Source organism: Aythya marila (genome assembly GCF_965140915.1).
Source record: "Aythya marila genome assembly, chromosome: 2".
Lineage (NCBI taxonomy): Eukaryota > Metazoa > Chordata > Aves > Anseriformes > Anatidae > Aythya > Aythya marila.
The window spans coordinates 98,436,142-98,459,116 of record NC_139043.1 but is presented as its reverse complement, the minus strand read 5'-3'; the positions used below and the strand labels follow the sequence as shown (position 1 = coordinate 98,459,116).

General features: G+C 35.9%; 1 protein-coding gene across 8 annotated transcripts in view; it reads right to left on the bottom strand.

Annotated features, from left to right (window-relative positions):
- The window catches only part of RTTN (rotatin), an 83,962-nt gene extending 65,554 nt beyond the window's left edge, over positions 1 to 18,408 (bottom strand). For 6 of the 8 annotated variants that reach the window (XM_082753592.1, XM_082753595.1, XM_082753594.1 and 3 more), the window contains exons 1-10: positions 18,287 to 18,408; positions 17,937 to 18,124; positions 17,145 to 17,334; positions 15,763 to 15,852; positions 13,598 to 13,676; positions 12,211 to 12,325; positions 11,529 to 11,679; positions 10,209 to 10,374; positions 7,547 to 7,728; positions 2,475 to 2,590 (exon numbers count right to left, since the gene is read on the bottom strand). In XM_082753592.1, the coding sequence (XP_082609718.1) occupies positions 2,475 to 2,590; positions 7,547 to 7,728; positions 10,209 to 10,374; positions 11,529 to 11,679; positions 12,211 to 12,325; positions 13,598 to 13,676; positions 15,763 to 15,852; positions 17,145 to 17,334; positions 17,937 to 18,124; positions 18,287 to 18,317 (1,308 nt within the window). In that variant the 5' untranslated portion in view covers positions 18,318 to 18,408. The other 2 variants (XM_082753593.1, XM_082753597.1) reach the window with 2 other exon arrangements.
- Between the last annotated feature and the right edge of the window lie 4,567 nt (positions 18,409 to 22,975).

The window sequence follows — 22,975 nt, the reverse complement described above, 5'->3', positions numbered from 1 at the left end:
GAGGCTACAATAACAAAACTTTTTGACATGGCAGAATCAAACCATACTTAAGAACACATGACAAAACCATAAAAAAAAAAAACAAAAACTTTATTTGGGAGGATGGAAGCAGAAAAACATGCATGAAATGCATAGATATTCAAATGTAAGTATTTTTGATTGGGATTTCCAAAATAAATAATTTTCACAAATATAATCAATTGCAGAGTTTTAAAACCGGATAAACAAAGGAACATCAAGAATCAGCAAGAAATGCTTTCAAGCTTCCTGGAAGTGAGACACATGACCTCCTCCCCTTAGAGCTAATACAAAACAAAGAGAAAGAATGTTTTCTAAGCACTGAAAACTAACAATTCTATAAACACTATTTCTGGTAAAAGATATCTTATTCGATATATTATTAAGTAACACATAGGTAAACTTAACAGTTGTTTCACACAGTTGCTCATCTTCTACTTAAACACTACGAAAGATAAAGAGCTTTTTTTTGTTGTTTTTTTTTTTTTTTTTAATCAAATTGTTCTATCAAATTTAGCTTTTTTGAATGGCACTGCACAATTCAGTTCTGCATCATAAATGTAGATACTACACCTCTTTGAGGTTAAGTTTAAACAAACTAATACTTTACTAATAAATCTCAAAGCTCTACCTGTGGAAGAACTTTGGTATCAACTTATACCACCATATAACACCAAATATTTTTGTTTTGTTTTAAATAGGTATAACTGCATACAATTACCAAGCTTATTTGCAGATTTTTGCTTGTTAGTAGAACAACTTTTGTTTCCAGGCATCTAACAGCAATCAATATAGCATATGTGAGATGATGCTCATCATTTCTACTATACTTTGACAGATTTGTATGCAACTGAATATACTAATTCGTCTCATGTAACAACTAGACAAAGATTATATTAAGCTCTTAGATTATCTCTGCTATCACCTGTGTACTTCGGGAGCTATCTCCTGGAGAATATTAACAACTACACTTTCTCCCTTTTCTCCTCTGGGACCCATTTGGTGGAGGATATAAGGAATGGTACCTCCTCCTCCTCTCCTTGTGGGATAGCTACAATAGCTTTTGAGTATTTTGAATGTCCTTGGGTAACCAACAGTAGTCTTCAGGATGCTTTTTTCTAAAGTTAAACAATTAACAATGCCGCATGGGCAGTGTGGTAGTGGCGTGTGAAGATATGGGCAAGTACCTGTCACCTGCCTCCTCCAGTGGTTTTAAACCTTACTACTAAACAACTGTGGAACCCCCAAAAAAACGATAGAATGTCTGAAAGAAGCACGCCCTGATCCTGGCAATGCCAGAGTTACAGCTTGTCACACTGTGCTGGGGATGCTCATTATGAAAGCATCTGTCTTCCTGAGCAATCCCTATGCATATTAAGGCCTTACTTCCCTAGATGTGACAGACATCTTGCTGAATATCACTTGCTGACAGGAAGTAGAGAATAATTTTCTCCTTTTGCTTCCTTTAATTAAACCACTCCTCATCTCAACCCATGAGCCTTTTTTCCTCATATTTTCTCTCTGTTCTGAGGAAGGGGAAGGAGAGACTGGTGAGGTGGAATTTAGCTAGCCATCAGTGTGAAACCACCACAGTTCTTTTACAGACTTTCCCAAGCAAAACTTCTTAGATTAGTGCAAGAAATCTTCAGTATTGACATGGTGTTAATCAATGACAATAGATTTTTGACAGACCAATATACTAATTCAAAGAAAAAAGTTCTCATTCTTGGATAGGTTCTATAGCTAATATATAATCATTTGTACAGTAGCAAGTAGGTAAGTCTCCAGTAATATTTTAATAATTATTGGAATACCATTAATATTTCATCTCTATAATGATTCTCAACTATGCTCAGGTATGTCTTTCCAGCAATTTAAATTGCTCAGCCATCAGCACCATAATGCTTAGAATCTCCCTTGGGCCAAACAGCTTTCTCCTTTCTTTCCAGCAAAGCAACAGAGTTAGAATAGCTGAAATCTGTGCAGAGATCTGTAAGTCCTGTGTGAGAAGTGGACACCATGTACTTTACAATTCCAGTTTTGCACCTAAACAGTTATCTCCCTACTTTTAAACACATAGTTTATAAGGTGTAAATAAAGCAAAACCTGTCATTTAAATCAAAATGCTCTTCAACATTTTCAGTCAGTACTTTTCCCTTAGATCATTTCTTACACGTGTTTCAAAGGCTACTTAACAGCTTTTCACTACAAGACAAAACTCATGATTTATTTTCTTGAGGTGAAACTTCAGTATCTTCTGGTAAAAGAACTTTTTAAAATAAATTTAAAATAAAAAGAATGTGCCAGTGATAAAACCAGTAATAAACTATTTAAGATTTTTCAAAACGATAGCTCAGCAGAACATTAGATATGTATATTAATCATGTCAGAAAACGTCAAAAGCTTACAAAAGCAGACTATTAAATATGTTTGACTGAAGCCTAAAAAAGTCTTACCAGTTCCAATCCAAAAAGGCTTTCATCTTCCCAAACATTCTCAGAAATAGCATCACCAATAAGGTACATGTTTTCAACAAGCAACTCAAGAACTTCCATTGTCACTCTCCTACTGCCTAGGAATACAAATGAGAGGATAAATTAAAATATAAGCAAAATAACATGACATTGAGACAACAGCAAGCTGAACAAGGGATTATTCTTAACCTGAAATTTCGAAATGTTAGTTTTCCTGTACACTTCTGTTACGCTAATGCTAACTACCCTCAACCAGCAACAGCTCTAAGAACATGGAAGACAACAACTAGGCAAAACCACAATAGAAGACATTAAAGCAATCATATCCATGAAAAAACACACTGCATTTGCTTATATCCTGCAATACAATTTATGTTTTATTACAGCTGTAAATCCAGTTACTGGATTTTGATGAAGTTCAGAATAGTCACTTCCACCACCACATCCATTGAGAGAGCTGGGTTACAGATATTCAATATATGTTGCCTGATAATCTGCATTTTCAGTATAGCAGAATGGCTTTCCTCCTAGACTATTTTGTTTGAGGTCTTCTTTTGAAAGGCAGATGAATAACCACTTTATCTGCTTGTACTTTTCTCTGTAACATTTTCTCCCCTTTCCCTAATATTTTGTTGCTCCTTCTGACTCAGAATCTCTTAATAACAAGGCTACTCTGAGCTGTCTATTAGTGACTTTGATACTTTGTACAGCTTTATGCTTGGACATCGGACTACAAAGAAGCCTGACCTAAGCTTAAATATTTACAACTACAAATACAACCCCTCCCTAAGATCCACAAATAATGAGATGTTAGAGGAGAAGCAGTGAAAGACTAGGATGTTTCACAAAGAACAAGGCAGAATATCTGGAGTTCAACCAAGTATTTTCAACCTCAGATAACAGAGGATGCCAAGGATGTTTGGCATCCTAGAGAACCATACTGTGACAGTTTCCCCCAAATACTTGATTTATCTCAACTGTTGGCTTAGTTACTTCTTGATGGTGTGTTTCTATTTAAAAGCACGGATGAATTCTACACACCGCTGAATTTTCCAATTCATTTTTGAACTACGATAAAGACTTAGCATCCCTCAAGATCTGTTTTAAAAATTAAAAAGCAAGCTCCATAGCTTGATACAGTGTGTATAAAAGAGAGAACAAAATAGTATATCTACCTTTTGTAGATTTTACACACTGCAGAAGCCTTGTTGGTATACTTGAAGGGGGGTGGAGGGAAAATGTGTGCGTCAGTAATGTAGGGAAAATGATGAAAGCTCATGCAATTTGCAGCTGAAGTGTTCTGCTTTGAGCGAGCATATGGCAGGAAGGGCACAGGGCCTTTTTTGAAGGCTTGCTTTTTCCAATCTAACAGAAGTGCTGTATTCCATTCATTTTAAGCAAATATTACCAATTTGAGAAGTATATGCCTGATAACTTTCGTCCTCTCTTCATTATTTTGCAAATTCTTAATCAAATTTCTTGTGTCAAAAGCAGTTGAAAGGTGACTTCATAAATCACTAGGAAAAATAAAAGAATACTATTCTAATGCAAGTATTAAATAAGGGTGCTTTTAATTTGAGCTGTAGTTTCAGAAAATTTTGAAGTTAAAAGCTAAACATTACACTTGCAATAGTGCAGGAAATAACTTCCACGCAAAAAATCTATTCTGTAGCTGGATACCACCCTCGAAGACTACATTGAAGAATATGTAATTATCTTGATAGCAAATAAAGTTAAAGCAGTTTTCCCAATCAAGTACTGACTGGTTCACACCAGATTGCAGTGACACCTGATAAGGAAAATACTTCATAAGCAGTAACAGAAATATCTTAATTAACAAAAATGCTGTTCTACTGTTCCTACTTCATAGGCTAGTACAAACTCAGGACTGCCATAAGAATGAGTTGGCAGAACCAATGAATAGGACAAAGTCAGTATTCTGTTTTTTCAGAATCATTTAGCATGATTAATATTTTTGGAACACTTTAATATAAGAAACTCTACCTCCAGAAGAATATGACAAATATATTCATACACATACAAAGATACTGAATTGTTAATTCAGCTGACTATGGCCTTCCCGCTAGGCAGATTGCTGAGATAACCTGTCTATATTGGTATAATCTCCTTATCCATATACAACACAGTTATGAATCTGATTTCAAAAGCAAATAATACAATAGCTAATCACATCAAACATAGCTTCCATTCTCCTTGTATTATTAGTATTTTAATACAGAAATATTAGTATTTCTGCTGAAGACTACACTAAAGAATATATAATTAACCTGACAGCAAAAAAAAAAAAGTTAAAATAACTTTTTACTGCTACACAAGCTGACTAGTTTAGCAAATTGTTACCTTCAGATCTACAAAATTCACAAATATTAAATGAAATGTAAACTAAAGTACTATTAACTCTCTCTGCAACACTGTTTAGAAACTATCACAAGGAAAGATGTAAGTATTACATGGAGGCAAGCCCACAGGAACTGCAGATAGCACAGGTACTCAGATGTCAAAGTGGGCCAGCAGCATGAATTGACATACATGCACAACTATCACATCCAGTTGTTTTGAACGGTCTACATTACAATTCTTCATACAGATCATCACTATTGCTGTTACTCATTTTAATTACAGGCAGACAAATAACAAACACAAGTCTATGCGAAGAGACTAAACTCTCTCAATCTTTGCCTATGTGTGAGGTTAGTATGACAAGACAGCTGACGTGATAGTAGCAGATCCACAGGATGCGACTTCAGTCAAGGAGAGGAATGTAGTTCTAAAATAGAACTATCTCCATCTAAATTACCTCCATCTAAAATAGAATTATCTCCATCACCTTATGTTATATATCAGTGAAACTGGGAAGCAATATGAGAACCTTTAAATTGCTACAATATTGGCAAAGGACAGGAATTTGAAATTAAGTAACAGGTATTCTCCAAACCCAACTCTGAAACACATAGTTTTGTGCCTAAACTTGGCTTGTAAGAGCACATTTGCACCTACAGAGCTGGACCAAAATCACTTTAAAGAGTTTGATCTTACAAGCCAAACTAGCTGAATAAGGAAGCAATAAGGTGTTCGAATATCTGTTTGTTTTACTTTTTAAACATATCTGTCCACTTAGTCACATGGTCTAAACTTTTGGGTAGACCAGTGCGGTGCCAGGAGTTGGACTTGATGATCTCTATGGGTCCCTTCCAATTCGGGATATTCTATGATTCTAAGACCATTGCACCATAGTCTTACATGAGTACATTTGCAAGATACTCATTTCTCAACACCTGGGGGAATCATAACAGTTCGTTATTATGAAACGCAGAGTAAGACGGATATGTTCAGATTTAAATAATTGTCATTAAGACATTCTGTATTAGCACTGACTTTAAGCCACTGAACTTCAGACAAAATGGTAACAAAAAAAACACAAACAAAACCCAAACCAAAAAAAAAAAAAAACACAAAAAAAAACAAAAAGAAAAAACACAACTATTGATTTCTGAAACAACTTTACATAACAAACCAGGTCAGCACAACAAAGTAAAAGTTCCAGAGAGCATCTCTACAAGAAACAGAATTTGAGCTTAACCAAAAGATATGTTACATTGTAAAATACAAATAAGTGAATTTTACAGTAGAGTTATTGATTTTCCCGTACCTAGTAACTTAACTAGTTGGAAGAAAAAGGATATTTATTTTAAAGTGGTAATAATGCTAGTAAAGGTTCCTGTTCATTTTACTGAAAAAGCAATTCAGAAAACACCATTATATGAGGAACAGTGCATTACAGCGCTGTAAGACAGTGACTGTCTTACAATGTCACAGTGTGCACTCACATCACAGGGTTTCAGATCAATGGGAACTAGATAAAAATATTGGTTTTCTTATCTCTGTCTCATTATAGCACAGTGGAAGAAGGAAGAAATATGATCTATTAGACTAAGTAGAAGTTTAGAAAAAAGAGCAAGAGAAATGGCCAAATTCATCTGAAAATGAATTTTAGTTCTATGATAAGCTGCAAAGAAACTTTAAACAAACACTCCTCAACGATGGAAAAAACTCACTATATTTTAACTCCATAGATTTGAAGTGACATGTCAGAAATGGAAAAGATGGGAAATAAAATTTTCTACATAATAAATGATGATGCCAGAAGTCAAGAATGTGCTTCTGAAGCGTTAGTATTTTTATGTAATATCACTATCCTAAAAGGAAAAAGCAAAGCTCTTATTAATGTGAGTTTGCTTTATTACCAAAAAAAATGGATTGAATAAACTTTCTTAGTGACATAGATGAATGCTGATGTTACTATCAAATACACTAAGTAAAAGAGTATTTTGTGATAAAAGAGGAAGTCATAAAAAGTTATAATGAATAAAAAAAAGAACACTGAATAAAAGTATAAGATTCATACATATTTTATTTTTTATTTTTTTAATTAAATCCTCATATTCCAGCTGTGACAGGCGTACTACCAAAAAAAAAAAACAAAAACAAACACTTAGTATTCTAATCAATCACAAATCAATATGGAAATAGCTGGAAACATATTTCCAGCTCCTATATTTGAAAACCTTACCTCTTCTACCAATATCTATTTTGAATTGTTTTACAAATAAATACCATTTTAGACAACCTAAGAACACAAACACTAACAAAAGATTTTGCAATTTAGAATTAAGGTGAAATAAAAATCATTAGTTGCAATTAGACCATCTTTACTCGTGTTTCTTACTTCATACATAATAAAAACAAACATTTTTTCCGAATCTGTTTATTAATTCTTGAACATGAGAAAAAATACATGTTCAAAGAGATTGGGACACATATTTTGGTAAGCATTTTTTTTTTCCCTTCTTCCTGAGTGATGTTCTATTTCACCGTGCCATTTTTCCCCTCACACACACACACTTAATCCTACCACTCCTCACTGTCCCTAAAGCACCTAAAACTTTCACAAGTCTGTAAATCAAACAGAAGATTGAAGCTTTATGATCTGAACAAAAATCTCCAGTGAAGTATTTCATTCAGAGTTTTCTCACCTGTTCTTAAAAGAGGTATAGCGTTTTCCAAGACTGAAACACAGAACTGAGGAAGGCTAAGCTGCTTCATCTGCAATTCTAAAGTGTCTTCATTTTCAGTATCTGGCAGGCCAATATGTTGTATGTCAAGTGGAGAATGCAGAGAGATTCTTGAGTTTGCATTTGCTTGAGTACTGTTTCCACTTAAAACAATAAAGAAAAAAACAAACAAAAGATAAACAGAGATATGTTAAGTCTTGCAAAGAAAATCCGTATATGTAAAAGATGACAAGAAGTATTTTGACATCATCTTTCTATAATGCATCCCCCTCCTTCCCAATCTTTTCTGATACTCACCAGTGCTGCAGGAAGCTGAGGATTTTGTTGTATGATTTATATATTTTTTTAAAACATAACTAGTAGGATCACAAGTGAATGCCTACTGTTTTAGCAGTCATTTTCACACTTAAAAGTGTATACTCAAAAAAAAAATCACATGCAATGAAGAGATACAATATTGCAAGAGAAAAATCAGTTGATTTGAATTTTTTTTTTATGAAGAAAGTCTAACAGATGCTTGAAGCAAGGCCACATTAAATCAAATTTCAACTCAAATTATACCAACTACATTAAAACCATTCTATGCAGCTAGCCACAGAACCCTTAGGAAGAAAATGTTACAGACTTTATTACAGACTGTAGGGCTTTCTCTGTCCACCGTTAAACAGAAAATATTACCTTCCCCAAAAAGTGCAACCAAGTATATATTAAAATAAGACATGTATGTATATAAAGCTTTTAACTACATAAAAATACATAGTTCGTAGCTTCACTTTCCAGGTGCTTTCAGAAGGAATTTAATTCTGTTGGCTGCATTATCATTAACGTAATTCTGAGTTAATCTAACTAGCATAGTAAACAACATTTGAATTGCTTTAACAACCTGCATGACTTTTATAGGTTTGTTTTTTTTGTTTTTTTTTTTTTTTTCCCTGTTAAACAAGCTGAAGAAACTGAATTGTGGTATTACTGTGTTATTTTGTCTACCTAACAAAAAAAAAAATCTCAAGAACAGTAACTAAGAGTTTAAAAGCTAAGATTAAGAGGATGATAGAAGACTGCAAGTGAAATAGGAGAGTTCAACAATACATAGTGGTTCTGACTGCACTTACCAGAGGGTAAGGAAGAAGAGGTATCAATCAAAAACAATTCAGAAGAGGAAAGGTTAAGTTTCCAGGCAGAATTTGAAATAGACAAACAGACAGATTGAAGAGTCTCAAGATTCAAGAATAAGGAAAAAAGAGTTATTTATAGAACTGCAAAAAACAAATAGTTTATATATTACATATTTTGCTCAAAAGGATAAGATTCATTAACAATTGCTCTTCCATATTAGAATCAAAAATGTCAAAGCAACATTATAGTAATTTGTTTCATTGGCTCCTTAAATAGATTTTCTATTCAATGCTACATTTTTCTTTACCTTACTTCTGAGTTACATTATAATCAAACAAACAAATCATAACAAATATGATTCAGGGGCAGAAAGGATGCATGAAGAGAAGTGTACCTTCATGAACAGCTCTCAGTATGGCCTTATACTTTTAACGAATTATCACTATCTCACCCTCTATTTCATAGATGCCTCATCATTGGCATTATCTTTTATGCAAATTTCCTTACTACAGTCATAGCCAGAGCCATCACCGTCTCTTACACAATATGCTCCAACATACTGAACTGTTAACTGTTCATCTCAGAAAAATAGCCAGCTCCTAGAATGCCTAAAACCTGGAAGTCATTTATAGTGACACATACATAGCAAAACCTGAATATACTAGACGTAATGTGAGTAAAAACAACCTTTTACCATAACGACTCACTCTCAAAACGCATATACACATAATTCTGTGAGCTATTCTCATCTGTAAAATCACTATTTGAATTCTTAGGAGTTACTCAATCATTAAGACAATACGCCATAAAGACTCAAAAGAACTACAAATGAGCACATGGTAAGGATTTGTAAGACCTTTTAAGTTCCCAAATGTTACGCAGTAAATACGATGGTGATTCTGGACTGGTAGCTTTAAGTACATTATATCAAGATAAGTAACATCCACACACAAACAACCATCTCAACATGTTGAGGACATACAGTGAATTTGGAATTTCAAATCGAAGCTGCATTTTTAGAAGATGTACACCTGAAATTTGTTGTCAGCTTTAGCACCAAGGTTTAAAGAGTTTATTGGAAATCTTTATACAACACAGTATTTTTGGCAATACTTTACACTGTTACCTATGTGATGGCCATACAGTTTTTAAGAACCTATGGGTTCATCTGCCAACTAAAAATAAAAAACCCTGACTTAACCCTGAATAAACATTTATTTGTCTTTCAAGAATACACACGCAAACAGCATAATAATAATACTTAGATTTGTTAAAAGTATTGGTTGGGTACAGAATATGGCAGGTAAGACTGATCTCAAGTATTCTCAACACTATTTAAAGAACTGTTTGATTTTTTTGCGCCATTTGATTACTTTCCATAAACATGGTTTGAATTTTAGCTGGTTAACAAAACTCACATAATACCACACACTGCAAAGGAGTTGATGCCATAATCCTCTATTAATAATACTAATTGAAGTATAACTTTATTTCCTATTTTATTCACCTAGAAGATGCTGCATCCCAATCTTGACCATCTCCTCTAGGACGCTGAACTGTCCTTCCAATCACAGATGGCCGAGGACTACTACTTCCAGGTGATGGATTCTGAGAACGAGGAGGACCTCTTGCTTCTTGACAATAAGATATAGATGAATTCTGTGAAGCTGTGCCTTTATAAAAGTTGTATATTATCCATTAATGAAATCTATTATTCTTAACAATACTATATAATTACTTTTACCATTACTTGACTAAGGTAGCATATGAAAAACTACAAGTTTGGCAAGCTAGGATGGCCTAACACTGGCAAGCATCAAAACAATGAAAACTACAGTGTTAATTTATTAATAATAAATTTTGAATATTTAAAAAAAAAATCAAAACACGGGAATAATTTCATACCATATTTTGGTAATTGTTTCAGTCTGAGAACTGCACGATGGAGAATTATGTTTTTTAAGCTACATAAGCTTCAAATTAATGTCACACTGGATGTGGTCAAGTATTTCAAGTCAAGCATAAAGACGCTGAGTTACAGATACAAAAACATATAAAAAAAGAGCCAACAAGATTTACGTCATAACCGACCAAAATACAAACACAGTCTCTGACTAAGGCTATTGGATTTGCTGATGTTATAATGTAATTAGTAAAGAAACAGCTGATAGATTAAAAGATTAAGAGACGAAGTATATTGGCAATTTTATGAAGAGAACCAGACTGACATTTGTTGATTAAATCCAGCTGACAAAATGGAAATAAGAAAATCATTACAACTAGTCTACATCATTAAACCTACAAAATTTAAGCCCTGAAAACATTGCCCTAACAACTGTAAAATTTGAAACAATGATTGAATTATTCTCAGACATCAGAATACAAAGAAGTTACCAAGTTTCAAGCAATTTGTAAGTAAACTGTTAAGCACTAATAACTCAAAAACTTTTCTGAGACTCAAAGACTGCCCACTTTTATTTTACAAATTTCGTTTAGGTTTATTTGTAAACCCCTCTCCTGCTAACCTAAAAATAGTTGTCTACTGAAAAAAAGTTGATACATGGAATATCATAGGAAATGATTCAAATAATACATTTAATTTGAAAATGTTTAATATTGAAAAATAAGTATTCTTAAATAATGCAAGTACTCAAGAAACATTTACTAACATAAACAGTACTGAACATCATCACTTAGCAAAACAGTTTCACAAGATTCCGTTCACTATAAAGTAGTGGGTTTTTTTTTTTTTTTTTTTTTTTTTAATAATATTAGACATTCTTACCTTTAAGAAAAACACAATATTAAACTATTTAAAAATACCCACCTTGCTCAGTGGAAAAAAAACTTGGATCTCTGTGAAAGTTAAGTCTGCTTCTTAAGAAGATGCACAACTGTTGCAGGCAAGACACGGCCTGCAAAGCTAACCGATGCCTTCCATCTCCTCCAAAAGCCAGGTTTAGCAGAGATAAAAGGCTCTGCAAATATAAAACCATTAACACTAGTAGCTCAATATTACTGCACTTTCATGAGCAGTCAGGATAGAAAGAACCTTGCACTAAATACAGTTCAAAAATGTCTCTAAGTAAAAATCATAACAATGAATAAATAGACTTAAGTACTGTTTTCTCACTGAATACAAGGCTATCAGTCTCAAAGAAAAACTGAGTTTCTCATTATTTTATTTCCAATTAAACTACTGCTTTTATGATGGGATGCCCTTGGATGGTGTGTGTATTCCAGGAACGCAATTTTGCCTTACCCAGATGAAATGAAGTATTACTTCACCACACACTTCATTACTGATTAATAATATACATGATTACAACAAAATAATTAGATCTAATACATATATAATTTAGAGCTAATGTCACTGTTTCAGTGCATCGAGAGTTTGACTTAAAGGGACTTCTGCTAAGAAACAAATTGTATCATTTACATCATTTCTTACTTGACAAAGCTGATTCCATAACAAAACAAGAATCAGTAAACTTGATGTTAGTTCTTGCCTGAACAATCTTTGGTCTTTGAAGGAAGATCTCAGCAGGAAAATCTTGCATAATCACATCCTGAAGAAGCTCACAAGTACTCCAAATTAAACTTTGGTTGCTACTTCTCAAAGAGCTAAAAATGCAGTTTGTGTTTAAATGCACATTAAAAACAAGAAAACAGTAATCATTAGCTTGAACAACTCTCTACAAGAAAGTTATAATCACAACACTGAAGAACCAAAAAAACAGTTGTAATTCTACTGTCTAGCAATTTTTTTTTTTAAACTTGAGTTATTCCTTAGCTACGCTAATTGTGTATACAATAAAGGAAAAACTCAATTCCAGCTGTCATGTAAAATTAAGTTCCCAGAAGAGAAATAACCGTATTGATTCTGAATTTGAAATTAAAATAAGAAAGACTGGTAATTCTCTGTGAAGCTAGTGATTATCTCAGTGGTATATAGCACGCAGTCTAACACTTACAAAGCTTCTTTGGTTAGTAAGGTTCATGTAGAACTATGAAACACTCAAATTATATATGTGGGAAGTTATATAAAGTAACAAATTTAGTAGCTATTAGCTAAAATGTATTACAGTAAATAAAAGAGCCTTTTGGATGTTCTACTTCGGTTTTCCTTTTTTCTATTTTTACTGTTTTAAAAACCACCATTAAAATTTCAAATGTCCTATTCCAAGGATCTAATTTTTTTCCTACACTGCACTTTCTACATAAAGCAGATGAAAAGTTAAAAAGATTTTCCAACTTCAGAGATCTTTTGAAAGGAAAAAAAGTAAAAATCTGTTACAAGAAATCTTACAATTAACCAGACTTGCTAAATAATCTAGTTCACCACAATGCATTGCTGGCTATGCCAGCAAATCCATCCCACAAGGAATCCCACATTTCCTTGGGAAAAGCTTCTTTGGGCCACTTCAGACATTAGTTTTCTATATGAAGAAAAAATACCAGTGCAGAAAGAAGATCTGAGTGCCTTATTGCTTGAATAAGGCACTGCAACAAAAGTTTTTCTCTATCAAGTGGCGGGGGGGGGGGGGGTGGAAAACAGTGATAAAATAAAGATTTTGTTCCAGCATGTTCTAAAATTAACTGAATGACGTATTTGACTCACTTGACAAATTTAGAAAACTGAACCGACATGAACAAAAAACATACTCCGAATTAAACACTAAGAATTGATACAGGCATTAGGAAGAATCCTGCCCTGTTACAACTCCTTGTTTATCTGCTCTGCTAAACTTCAGTGTAGTATTTACAACCATTTATCAAAGATTAACTCATTGGTTATTTACAGGAACAGCCTAATTACAGAAGGAAAGAAGTTTAGAACCCCCCAAAAACAATTAAAAACAAAAACAAAATAACACAATGCTTCTATTACTGTACCTTTCATTTGATGAAAGAATGTGTCTATCAGTTGAAGTAAGAGTTAGCCAAGGAAAAGTGGAAAATTTCAAGCATTTTGCTGAAGAAAAGTAAAAAAGCAGGTATTTTAGAGCATATTTTATAGAAATATTAAACTGTATATTTCTATAGCAGTCAAATATGATATGATACTCTATATGAGTAGAGTATACTAAAGTATAACTATCAAATATGATATTCTATATGAGACCTGAAAAAAAATTCCTTTTACTAAATATAGATTTAAAAAAGAAAATGAAGCACTACTGATGAGTTTTCAGCAATATCAAAGAATAAAGGCCAAATCACAATGAAATGTGATTATTAAGGGCAAGTTGTACCTGACCAATCTGGTGGCCTTCTATGATGCAGTGACTGCATCAAGTTGACAAGGGAAGACCGACTAATGTCATCTACCTGGACTTCTGCAAGGCTTCTGACACGGTCCTGCACAACACACTGATCTCCAAAATTGAAGAGATATGGATTTGATGGGTGGATCATTAAGGAGATAAGGATTTGGCTTGAAGGTCACACCCAGAGAGGTGTGGTCAATGGCTCTATGTCCAGATGGAGGCTGGTGACAAGTGGTGTCCCTCAGTGGTCTGTCTTGGGACCAGTGCCATTTAACAACTTCATCAATGACACAGACAGTTAGGATCAAGTGCACCCTCAGCAAGTTTGTAGATGATACCAAGCTGAGTGGTACAGTTGATTCAACAGAAGGAAGGGATGCCATCCTAAGGGACCCGGACAAGCTTGCAAAGTGGGCCCACAAGAACTTAATGAGGTTCCATAAGTCCAAGTGCAAGATGCTGCACCTGGCTCAGGGCAATCCCAGACATTAGTACAGCCTGGGAGAAGAACTCATTTAGAGCAGCACTGCAGAGAAGAACTTGGGGGTTCTGGTGGACAAAGAGCTCAACATGAGCCAGCAGTGTGTGCTTGCAGCCCAGAAGGCCAACTGCATCCTGAACTGCATCAACAGAGGGATGGCCAGCAGGTCAAGGGAAGAGGTTGTGCCCCTCTGCTCTGCTCTTGAGAGGCCCCACCTGGAATACCGCATCCAGAAGGATGTGAAGATGTTAGAGTGGGTCCAGAGGAGGGCCACGAAGACGGGCTGGAGCCCCTCTCCTACGAAAAGGACTGGGGATGTTTAGGCTGTAGAAGGCTCCAAGGAGACCTCATTACAGCTTTTCAGTACTTAAAGGGAGCTTATAAAAAAGACGGAGAGTGATTTTTTACTCAGTCAGACAATGACATGACAAGGGGGAATGTTTTTAAACTAAAAGATGTGTGACTTTGATTAGATTGATTAGATGTTAGGAGGAAATTCTTCATGCAGAGCATGGTGAAACACTGGAAGAGGTTACCCAGAAAAGCCATGGATGACCCATCCATGTTCAAGGCCAAGTTGGATGGGGGTTGGAGCAACCTGATCTAGTGGGAGGCCCCATGGCAGGGGGCTTGGAATTAGATCGTCTTTAAGGTCGTTTACAACTTAGAGCACTAGAATGGCACAGGATTATTGAAATAGGTTTTAGCAAATGGAAAACACATTATTAGTGAAAGAGTACTTGATTGACCACATCATGCTTCCAGTCAAGTTATAATTTTGTTCTGCTGCTAAAGAATACTTGCATAATCTCTAAAAGCGGGAAATTGACCTCATGCTTTTACTTTTAAGGCAGAAGAAATTCTAGTTGTTACTAAATTATAACACTACGTAACTTTTAATGTACTTTAAGTTCATAGAAGTTATTCCACAATTCTAAAGATAGATAATGCATTGCTAAAAAGTAATCTAGTGATTTATATACAGTAACTACAAAGTCAGGTTTTAAAATCTACTTCTCAGCACTGTATTATATGTTAATTATGGGAATTGCCACTAGCATATTGGTGCAGGCAAAGACTTGTCAAAGTAATACTTGTCTGCGTTTGTCAATATTATTTTCATATTTTACTGACAATAAATAAAAATGTAACACTTTTTTATTTAGGTATAAGGTAAAGATTTCTAAAGCACCTAAAATACAGGAAAAAGAATAACCAATATTAATATTTGAAATTGAAATTCAATCTATAGAACATCTCTATGGACTTTCTGCAATTACATACATACTTTCTGTGATTAATATACATACCATGCGTTCTTTTGAGAGGTATTTCTAACTGTGGCATATTGCTTCTATCTTGACAAAAATATCCAGTGAATACTTCCTCTTGAGGTGGAACTACAACAAATAAAGGGTAAATTAAAAAAAAAAAAAAAAAAAGTAAATTAGAAAAAAAGAGAGCAAAAGTTAATTTATCTTTATTGCTTTACCTGAACTGCCTCCTTTTCGTCCTACTAATGAAAGTGATTTAAAATGAACTTGGGAAAGCAAAGAAAACAAAACTGTAATCATGTCTTATTTTATAAGTGCATTTTGCAATTCCCCCCCTTTCTTTTTTTACACTACCTTGCATACTGAGGGAGAAATAGGAGCTAAGATGCTATTTGTAGTTATTTATTTATAAAAGCAACTTTTATAATCAAAAATGTCTCCATACTGCTACTTTTTCAAGTCAGCTGAAATGTTGTGTCCCCTGCATATAATATGCATATTAATATTTAATAGATACAATCAATATGCAAACTACGTTACAAAATCTACACAAGGTATGTAACACCAAAAGCAATCTCTCTGGAACTTATTTGATCACTCATATATGTAATTTACAGTATAAGAAGGAAATGTGTGTTATATTTCAATTAGTGAGTTCCAAATAAATATATTTTAAGAATGCATATATTACATTATTCCCCATACACCAGGGATTTTAGATGAAAATCTTGGTGAACTTTTATTGGGACACAGGGAGGAGAAAATAAAAAAAAATAAAAAAATAAATCAATGAACAGCCATCAGATTGTTCTGGCAAATTGAAATTCTGAGCATTGGACAGGTTGCAAAAACAACAGAAAAGCTACTTTTATCTCTGAGATTGCACAGTGTGACAGAGTTGTGGCCATTACTACTGTACAGTATAACATCTGTGGCTTTCCCACAGATGTTGGAGGATTATGTAAGGCCTTAGCAGTTTTAAAATAAAAACTTCTACTAGGGTAATTTAGTGCTTGTATTTTTTTTATTCCTCCCAGAGTTAAAGTCCGCTATGCAAAATGTAGCAAAGCATGCCAGCTTAATTTTAGTTTTGTTCAAAAAGTTGCTACACTCGCTACCATAAAGCAATTTTTGGAAGTTACTCCTGTGTCATGCCTCTTTCAAATTATAAGTTAATACACACTGTGAAACTGGACAGAATGTCTGATTACAAACAGGGCTTTTCTTGTGCAGATAATTCCATTAAAGGCATTACATGATTAAACTAAGGTCACACTTTTTCTGGCATAATCATTGACTTCACTCAATTCCCAAGAATACATTCATCAACTCAAAAGGTCCACTTTTCAAAACCTAGAAGCTGTTCATTTACTTTATTTTCATTCTAAATAAGTCACGCTCCCAAATATATAGTTTACCTTGTTGATCTACTGAAGACTGAGCCTGATAATCTCTTGGTAAATAACTAGGAATTTCAGCAGGAAGTAAGAACAGTCCATCCACAATCCCATCAATTATAGCTTGCAAGTTTGGTTCAACATCAGCACGAAGCTGAGAGAAGAACTCCACAGCACCAATTCCAATCATCTTCTGGGCAGCAGCTGGATGCTACATTAGGACAAATAATTAACAGTTAGTTGGAAGAATCTTAAGGACTTCTGAGAAAGGAAGAGAAAAAAGAAAAGGAGTTATAAACAACACTTAAGTTTGGTTTGCCCTTTATTTGTTTTGGGGTTTTGTAGACCTTTCACTGGTATCAAGGATATGCTTTTTCATTTCTTCTGTATAATTGCTGTTTAGTGATTAAAACATTCTCATCGGCTGAAATCTGTAAAACTTAAGCAAAATTCTCTCAACCTTTTAAGAATGAATAGTAACACTGCTCAAATCTTCACTTCTCAGGAACAGTGCAAGTGCTTGCCCAAGAAGAAATTAAAACACTAAATGGGAAACTGAAGAAAAACTAAAGCAGAAAGACAGTAAATAATCATTTTTCCAGCCACCCCTCCAAACAATTGCATAGCAAGCCACTCAAACGGTTTCCATTTATGTTTACATAGAATGATAGAATGTTTCGTTTTTCCCCGCTTTGTAAAAGACAGTGTAGAATCTCATTACCAGGAGCTACAAAACTACATAGCGTATAGTTTTGTTTAGCACCCCAAAGATGGTTTAAGGATGGTTTAAGGATAAAGGCAAGTTAGTCGCACCTTGATCAAACCGCTCACAAAATTCAGCACTTCCTCTTTCATTGGCACTACCGGAAAATTGAACCACTCCAGCAGGTTAAGGAAAAGCACTTTCTCCTGGACTAGATCGGCGTAGGAAATCAAGTTGTGATCCAGTTTCAGCAGGATATTCCTCAGAGAGCGTTCTCGTATCTCTGCCAGCTCGTGACCTAACCCCCCCCAACGGGACAAAACCGAGTTAAGATTACCGGACAATTCCTCCTTCGGACAACAACAACGCCACGGGAGAGGGGCGAGAAGCGCGGCGGCCCGGTAACGCGACGGGTCGGAGGGGGAAGGGGAGGGGGAAGGAGGCTGCCGCCAGCCGTTACCCAGCTTCCTGACGAGCGCCGCCAGCTCCATGGCGCTCCTGCCGCCGCAATTCAACCGCCGCGCCGGTTCCGCCAACCGCCCCGCCGCGCCCGGCCAGCGCCGCCCGCGGGGCACCTCGGGAAACGTAGTCCCCTTCGCTTCACTGCCCCGGCACCGTCGCGGAGCACCTTGGGAGCAGGGCGCTCCCCGCGCACGCTTGTACAGGGAAGGCCCCGAGCGCTCCGGCGGGAGTGGAAATAACTACAACTCCCATGGGGCTCCGCGCGTGGGCGGTCTCACCGGCGGGGAGGGGCGGTGCGGCCGGGGCTGAGCTCTGACATGGCCCCGCCCAGCCTGGGCCCTGTGGCGCGATCCTTTTCTTCGTTTAATTTCTGCAGCCAGTTTGCTGTTGGTTACCCGTGCCTTGGCAGCGCAAGGCCGTCCCGTCAGTACCCCGTGCAATGCAGAAGCCCAGCTACGCAATTAAAAAGTGTGTGTTTACCTCCTGGCTCAACGAGCAGCACCCTGTTTGCGCAGTGGTGCTGCTGCGGGTCAGTCTGCCCAAACCAAACCAAACCAAAACCAAACCAAACCAAACCAAAACAATCCACCCAAACCCGCCCAAACCCAACCCAAACGCAAAACAAACCCAACCAGCTACCCATCTAGCAGCACTGTAATGCACGCATTTCAATAATAATCACCACTCTCTGCCCGGAAAGGAGCTGCTGCATTGGTGTTTGTTCTGCTTGTAGCTTGAATATAAGTCTAAAAAGACAGCTTGTGGCCTTGTCTGTAACTCTAGGATGACAGTTCTTCATATCTTCAGCTCTGGTATCATTCTTTGATGCATGTTTGCAACATCTTTTTTTTTTTTTTTTTTTTTTGGTCTAAGGCCAAATATGGAGTTAATCAGGAAAGGGTCTGAGGGTCTGTTTTTCATCCTGAAGTGCCCTCATGACCCCGGCCGGGTTGGAAGCCAGCGAATGATTTATGTTTATAGTAATAACTGAGTACTTGCCAGTGTTTCTTTGATGTAACTGGCAAAGCTCTGGAAATAGCCCTTGGTGACTCATGTAAAGCAAATAGGATGAATTAGTAGGTGGATCATGAGGGCCTTTTTAAAAATTTTTATTTTATTTTATTTTATTTTATTTTATTTTATTTTATTTTATTTTATTTTATTTTATTTTATTTTATTTTATTTTATTTTATTTTTAATATAGCCTAGACTCTAGAATCACTGAATTGCTGAGATTGGAAGGGACCTCTGGAAATTGTCTGGTCCAATCCCCTGCTCAAGCAGGGACAGCTAGAGCAGTTTGTCCAAGAGCAAATCCAGGCAGCTTTTGAGTATCTTCAAGAAGGAAGACTCCACAACCTTCCTGGGCAACCTATGCAAGTGCTCCATCACCCTCACTGTAAAAAAGTGTTCCCTGACATTCAAAGGAAACTTCCTGTGTTTCAATATGTGCCCATTGCCTCTTGTCCTGTCACTGGGCACTGCTGAAAAAAGCCTGGTTCCATATTCTTTGCAACCTCCTTTCAGATATTTATAGACATTGATGAAATCCACCCTGAGCCTTTTCTAGGCTGTAGAGTCCTAGTTCTCTTAGCCCTTCCCCATATATGAGAAGCTTCAGTCTCTTCATCATTTCTATGTCCCTTCATTGGACTCTCCAGCATGCCCATGTCTCTCTTGTACTGTGGATCCCAGAACCTGCCACAGTATTCCATGTGTCATCTCACCAGTGCTGAGTAGAAGGAAAAGATCGCCTCCCTCAAACTGCTGGCAATACATTGCCTAATGCAGCCCAGGAGCCTCATTTTCAACTTGATGTCCACCAGGACTCCTCCTAGGTCCTTTTTCTGCCAAGCTGCTTTCCAGGTGGGTGACTCGTAGCATGTACTGGTGCCCACGTTGTTGCTTCTCAGGTGCAGGACTTTAAATTTCTCCTTACTGAACTTTCTGAGGTTCTTGTCAGCCCATTCCTCTAGCCTGTCCATGTCCCTCTGGATACACTACCTTGTTTATAATGCAAGGCAATTTCTCAAAGCAGAGTGTCTTGAACATATAGTAAGGATGCATAGTACATTATAGATTGCCTATTAGGAGGGTGATGCTTATTTTTGAAAGATGGTGCTTGCCATCATAATTGGAAAAAATAAATTGATGATAGGTGGTGTACAAGTGGTGGATGTTGTTTCACGTGTATGCTCATAAAAAGTTTTTGTATGTAACTGCAGAAGCAAAAATGAAGATGGCCTTGTTATCTTCATAGTTTGTTTGTTTGTTTGTTTATTGCATAAGAAAATACATTTTATCACAGCCAACAAAACGTTGGAAAGTGTAGTACAGTATATGCGAATGATTTCCAAATGGATATATGATGCTGCCCTCTCAGTTTCCATCTAATATTTTTTCCAACCTGGTTGCCATCACTGTGCTATTATTTCATAGTAAACTTATATTAATATAATATATTAACTCCATCTACAGTATCAAGCCTGTAGTAAATTCTTAATTACAACTCTGAGCAAGAGAGCATTTTGCAAGAGTATTTGTATCTGTGGAACAATAAAACAAAGGAGCTTGATTAATCTGATTATAAGCATATTATGCTTGCTACGACTATATTTTTTTCCACAAGAGGCTGAATTTACATGGATCTATCAGTGTTTTTCTACAGCAATTACAAAAGAGACGTCACTGACTTGGTAAAAGTTCCTTTTAGATATGCATGAAGAGCTCTCACCAGATGGATATAGGGCTGCTAACAGTTCCCCAAGTAGGTTTGCTGGGAACTTAATGAGACCCTGTATCAGAACCTATAATAATGGAGTGGATTTGTATCTCATTTGTCCTGCAAGGAGAAGGAATTGCTGAAGCTGTCATTTCCCAAAAAGAACTAAGTAAAAATGTTACTTTAGGAAGAAACATGCATCACTGACATCTATAGGAATGTTCAATAGATACCTTTCTTGACTCTTTGAATATGGTCAATCAATATTGCATGTGAAAAACAAATGTTTTCTTACACTGTCTTCAGTGTCTGAATTCATAGTTAAAGAAAAGATTCATAGTTGCTATCAATGCACAGGTGCCACATGTACACTCTCCATTGCTAGGATACTCCTCAGCACTGTAAGTGCCGGCATTTCATTCAGATTTTATTAGCTGAAGGCCTAATTAAGTTCAACTGAAAAAATACTCCTAGCCTTGAACAGCATCTTCAATATTCTTGCTCCTATTGTAGACCAGAAAAAAGGTTGTGTGTACCCAAAACAGTGATCCAGAGGCACGCTTTATCAGCTGATATAATGTATTCTATGCTATATGGCTCGAACTGGTATTCAAGATGATCAAGAGTAATCAGATGTGCATTGCTACATGTAGAGGAATGACATCTTAAAGTGTCTCTCTCCTAAAAAAAAAAAGGGGGGGGGACAAACAAACAAACAAACAAACAAAAACTTTTACTGAATACATGAAAGGAAAGAAAATGGTAGATGGATTTAAAAAGTATTGCTGGGATTCTGAGAAAATCTAAATAGGAGAAGAAGGGTCTATCATTATTAGGAGCACTGATTCCCTGTGTGTCTGTATCTCCTGTTTTGGACTCCCACTAATGCTTTCACTTCCTCCTACCTCCTATTTCCCATTAGCCTGCAGATTCCCATAACTGCTTCCAAAACCAGTTTGACTTTTTCATCTCCACTAGCATTATTTAACACGAATATCTGTTCTACCATGTATATTCTTATTGATCTGAAGTCCAAATGTGTAGGAGTTTCATCACTGGGGAAATTAGTCACTGAATCTCATTTACATTGTCCCTTGATACTTTCTTACTGTACTCTACATAAGATGTACTTTAAAGAACTGCCTACTCCTATATCCTCACATGCATGGTTTCTATAATTCCAATAACTTTTTCTTCTCATCTCTTCTATATCAGTTGCATTTTATCCTAAGCTCTAATTTTGTTCCAAAAGCCATCTTTTAGCAATTTCACTACAGGATGTTCTGTAACTTTGAAATTCCCCTTCAGTTAAATGCCTTAGAGAGAGATGAGCTTGAAAAAAAAAAATCTGAGTATTTTTGAAGGACTCCTTTTATTTTTATTTATTATTACTGTGATTTATTCAATGCAGGATGAAGTCATATTATCTTTGCATTCTTTTTTCAAAGTTGTGTATTCAAAATAAAATTTATTTCCTTTTGAATTCTGTCCTCTTATATTCTTCAAGTTGCTCTGAAGATCACCATATCAAAGACTGTATATGACAGTCTCAATTCCACTTTTGATAATATTTTTACTGTACTTCTGAGCATAAGTGTTGCAGTTTATGATTCTCCATGAATTTCTTGCTGTCTGACTTTTCACATACACTGAAGAGCAGCAGTCTTGTGAAGAAACATAAGATCATGTGGGGAGAAAAAAACAAAACAAAACAAAACAAACAAACAAACAAAAAACAAACGTGAATTCTAGGTGCTTCTCCAAATGAAATACCAGATGCGGACTGTGATGCCCAAGCTTTGTTAACCTCTATATTTAAAATGAACCTTGTGACTGAAAGAAGACAGTAAAAAGGAAGGACAGAAAACAAAGAGAATGAAAACAGTAGGAATGGAAGGAGTCAGAAACGATCAAGAGAATTTAGATGAGTAATTCCCCGGCTGAGAAAATTCTCTCTTTATATTA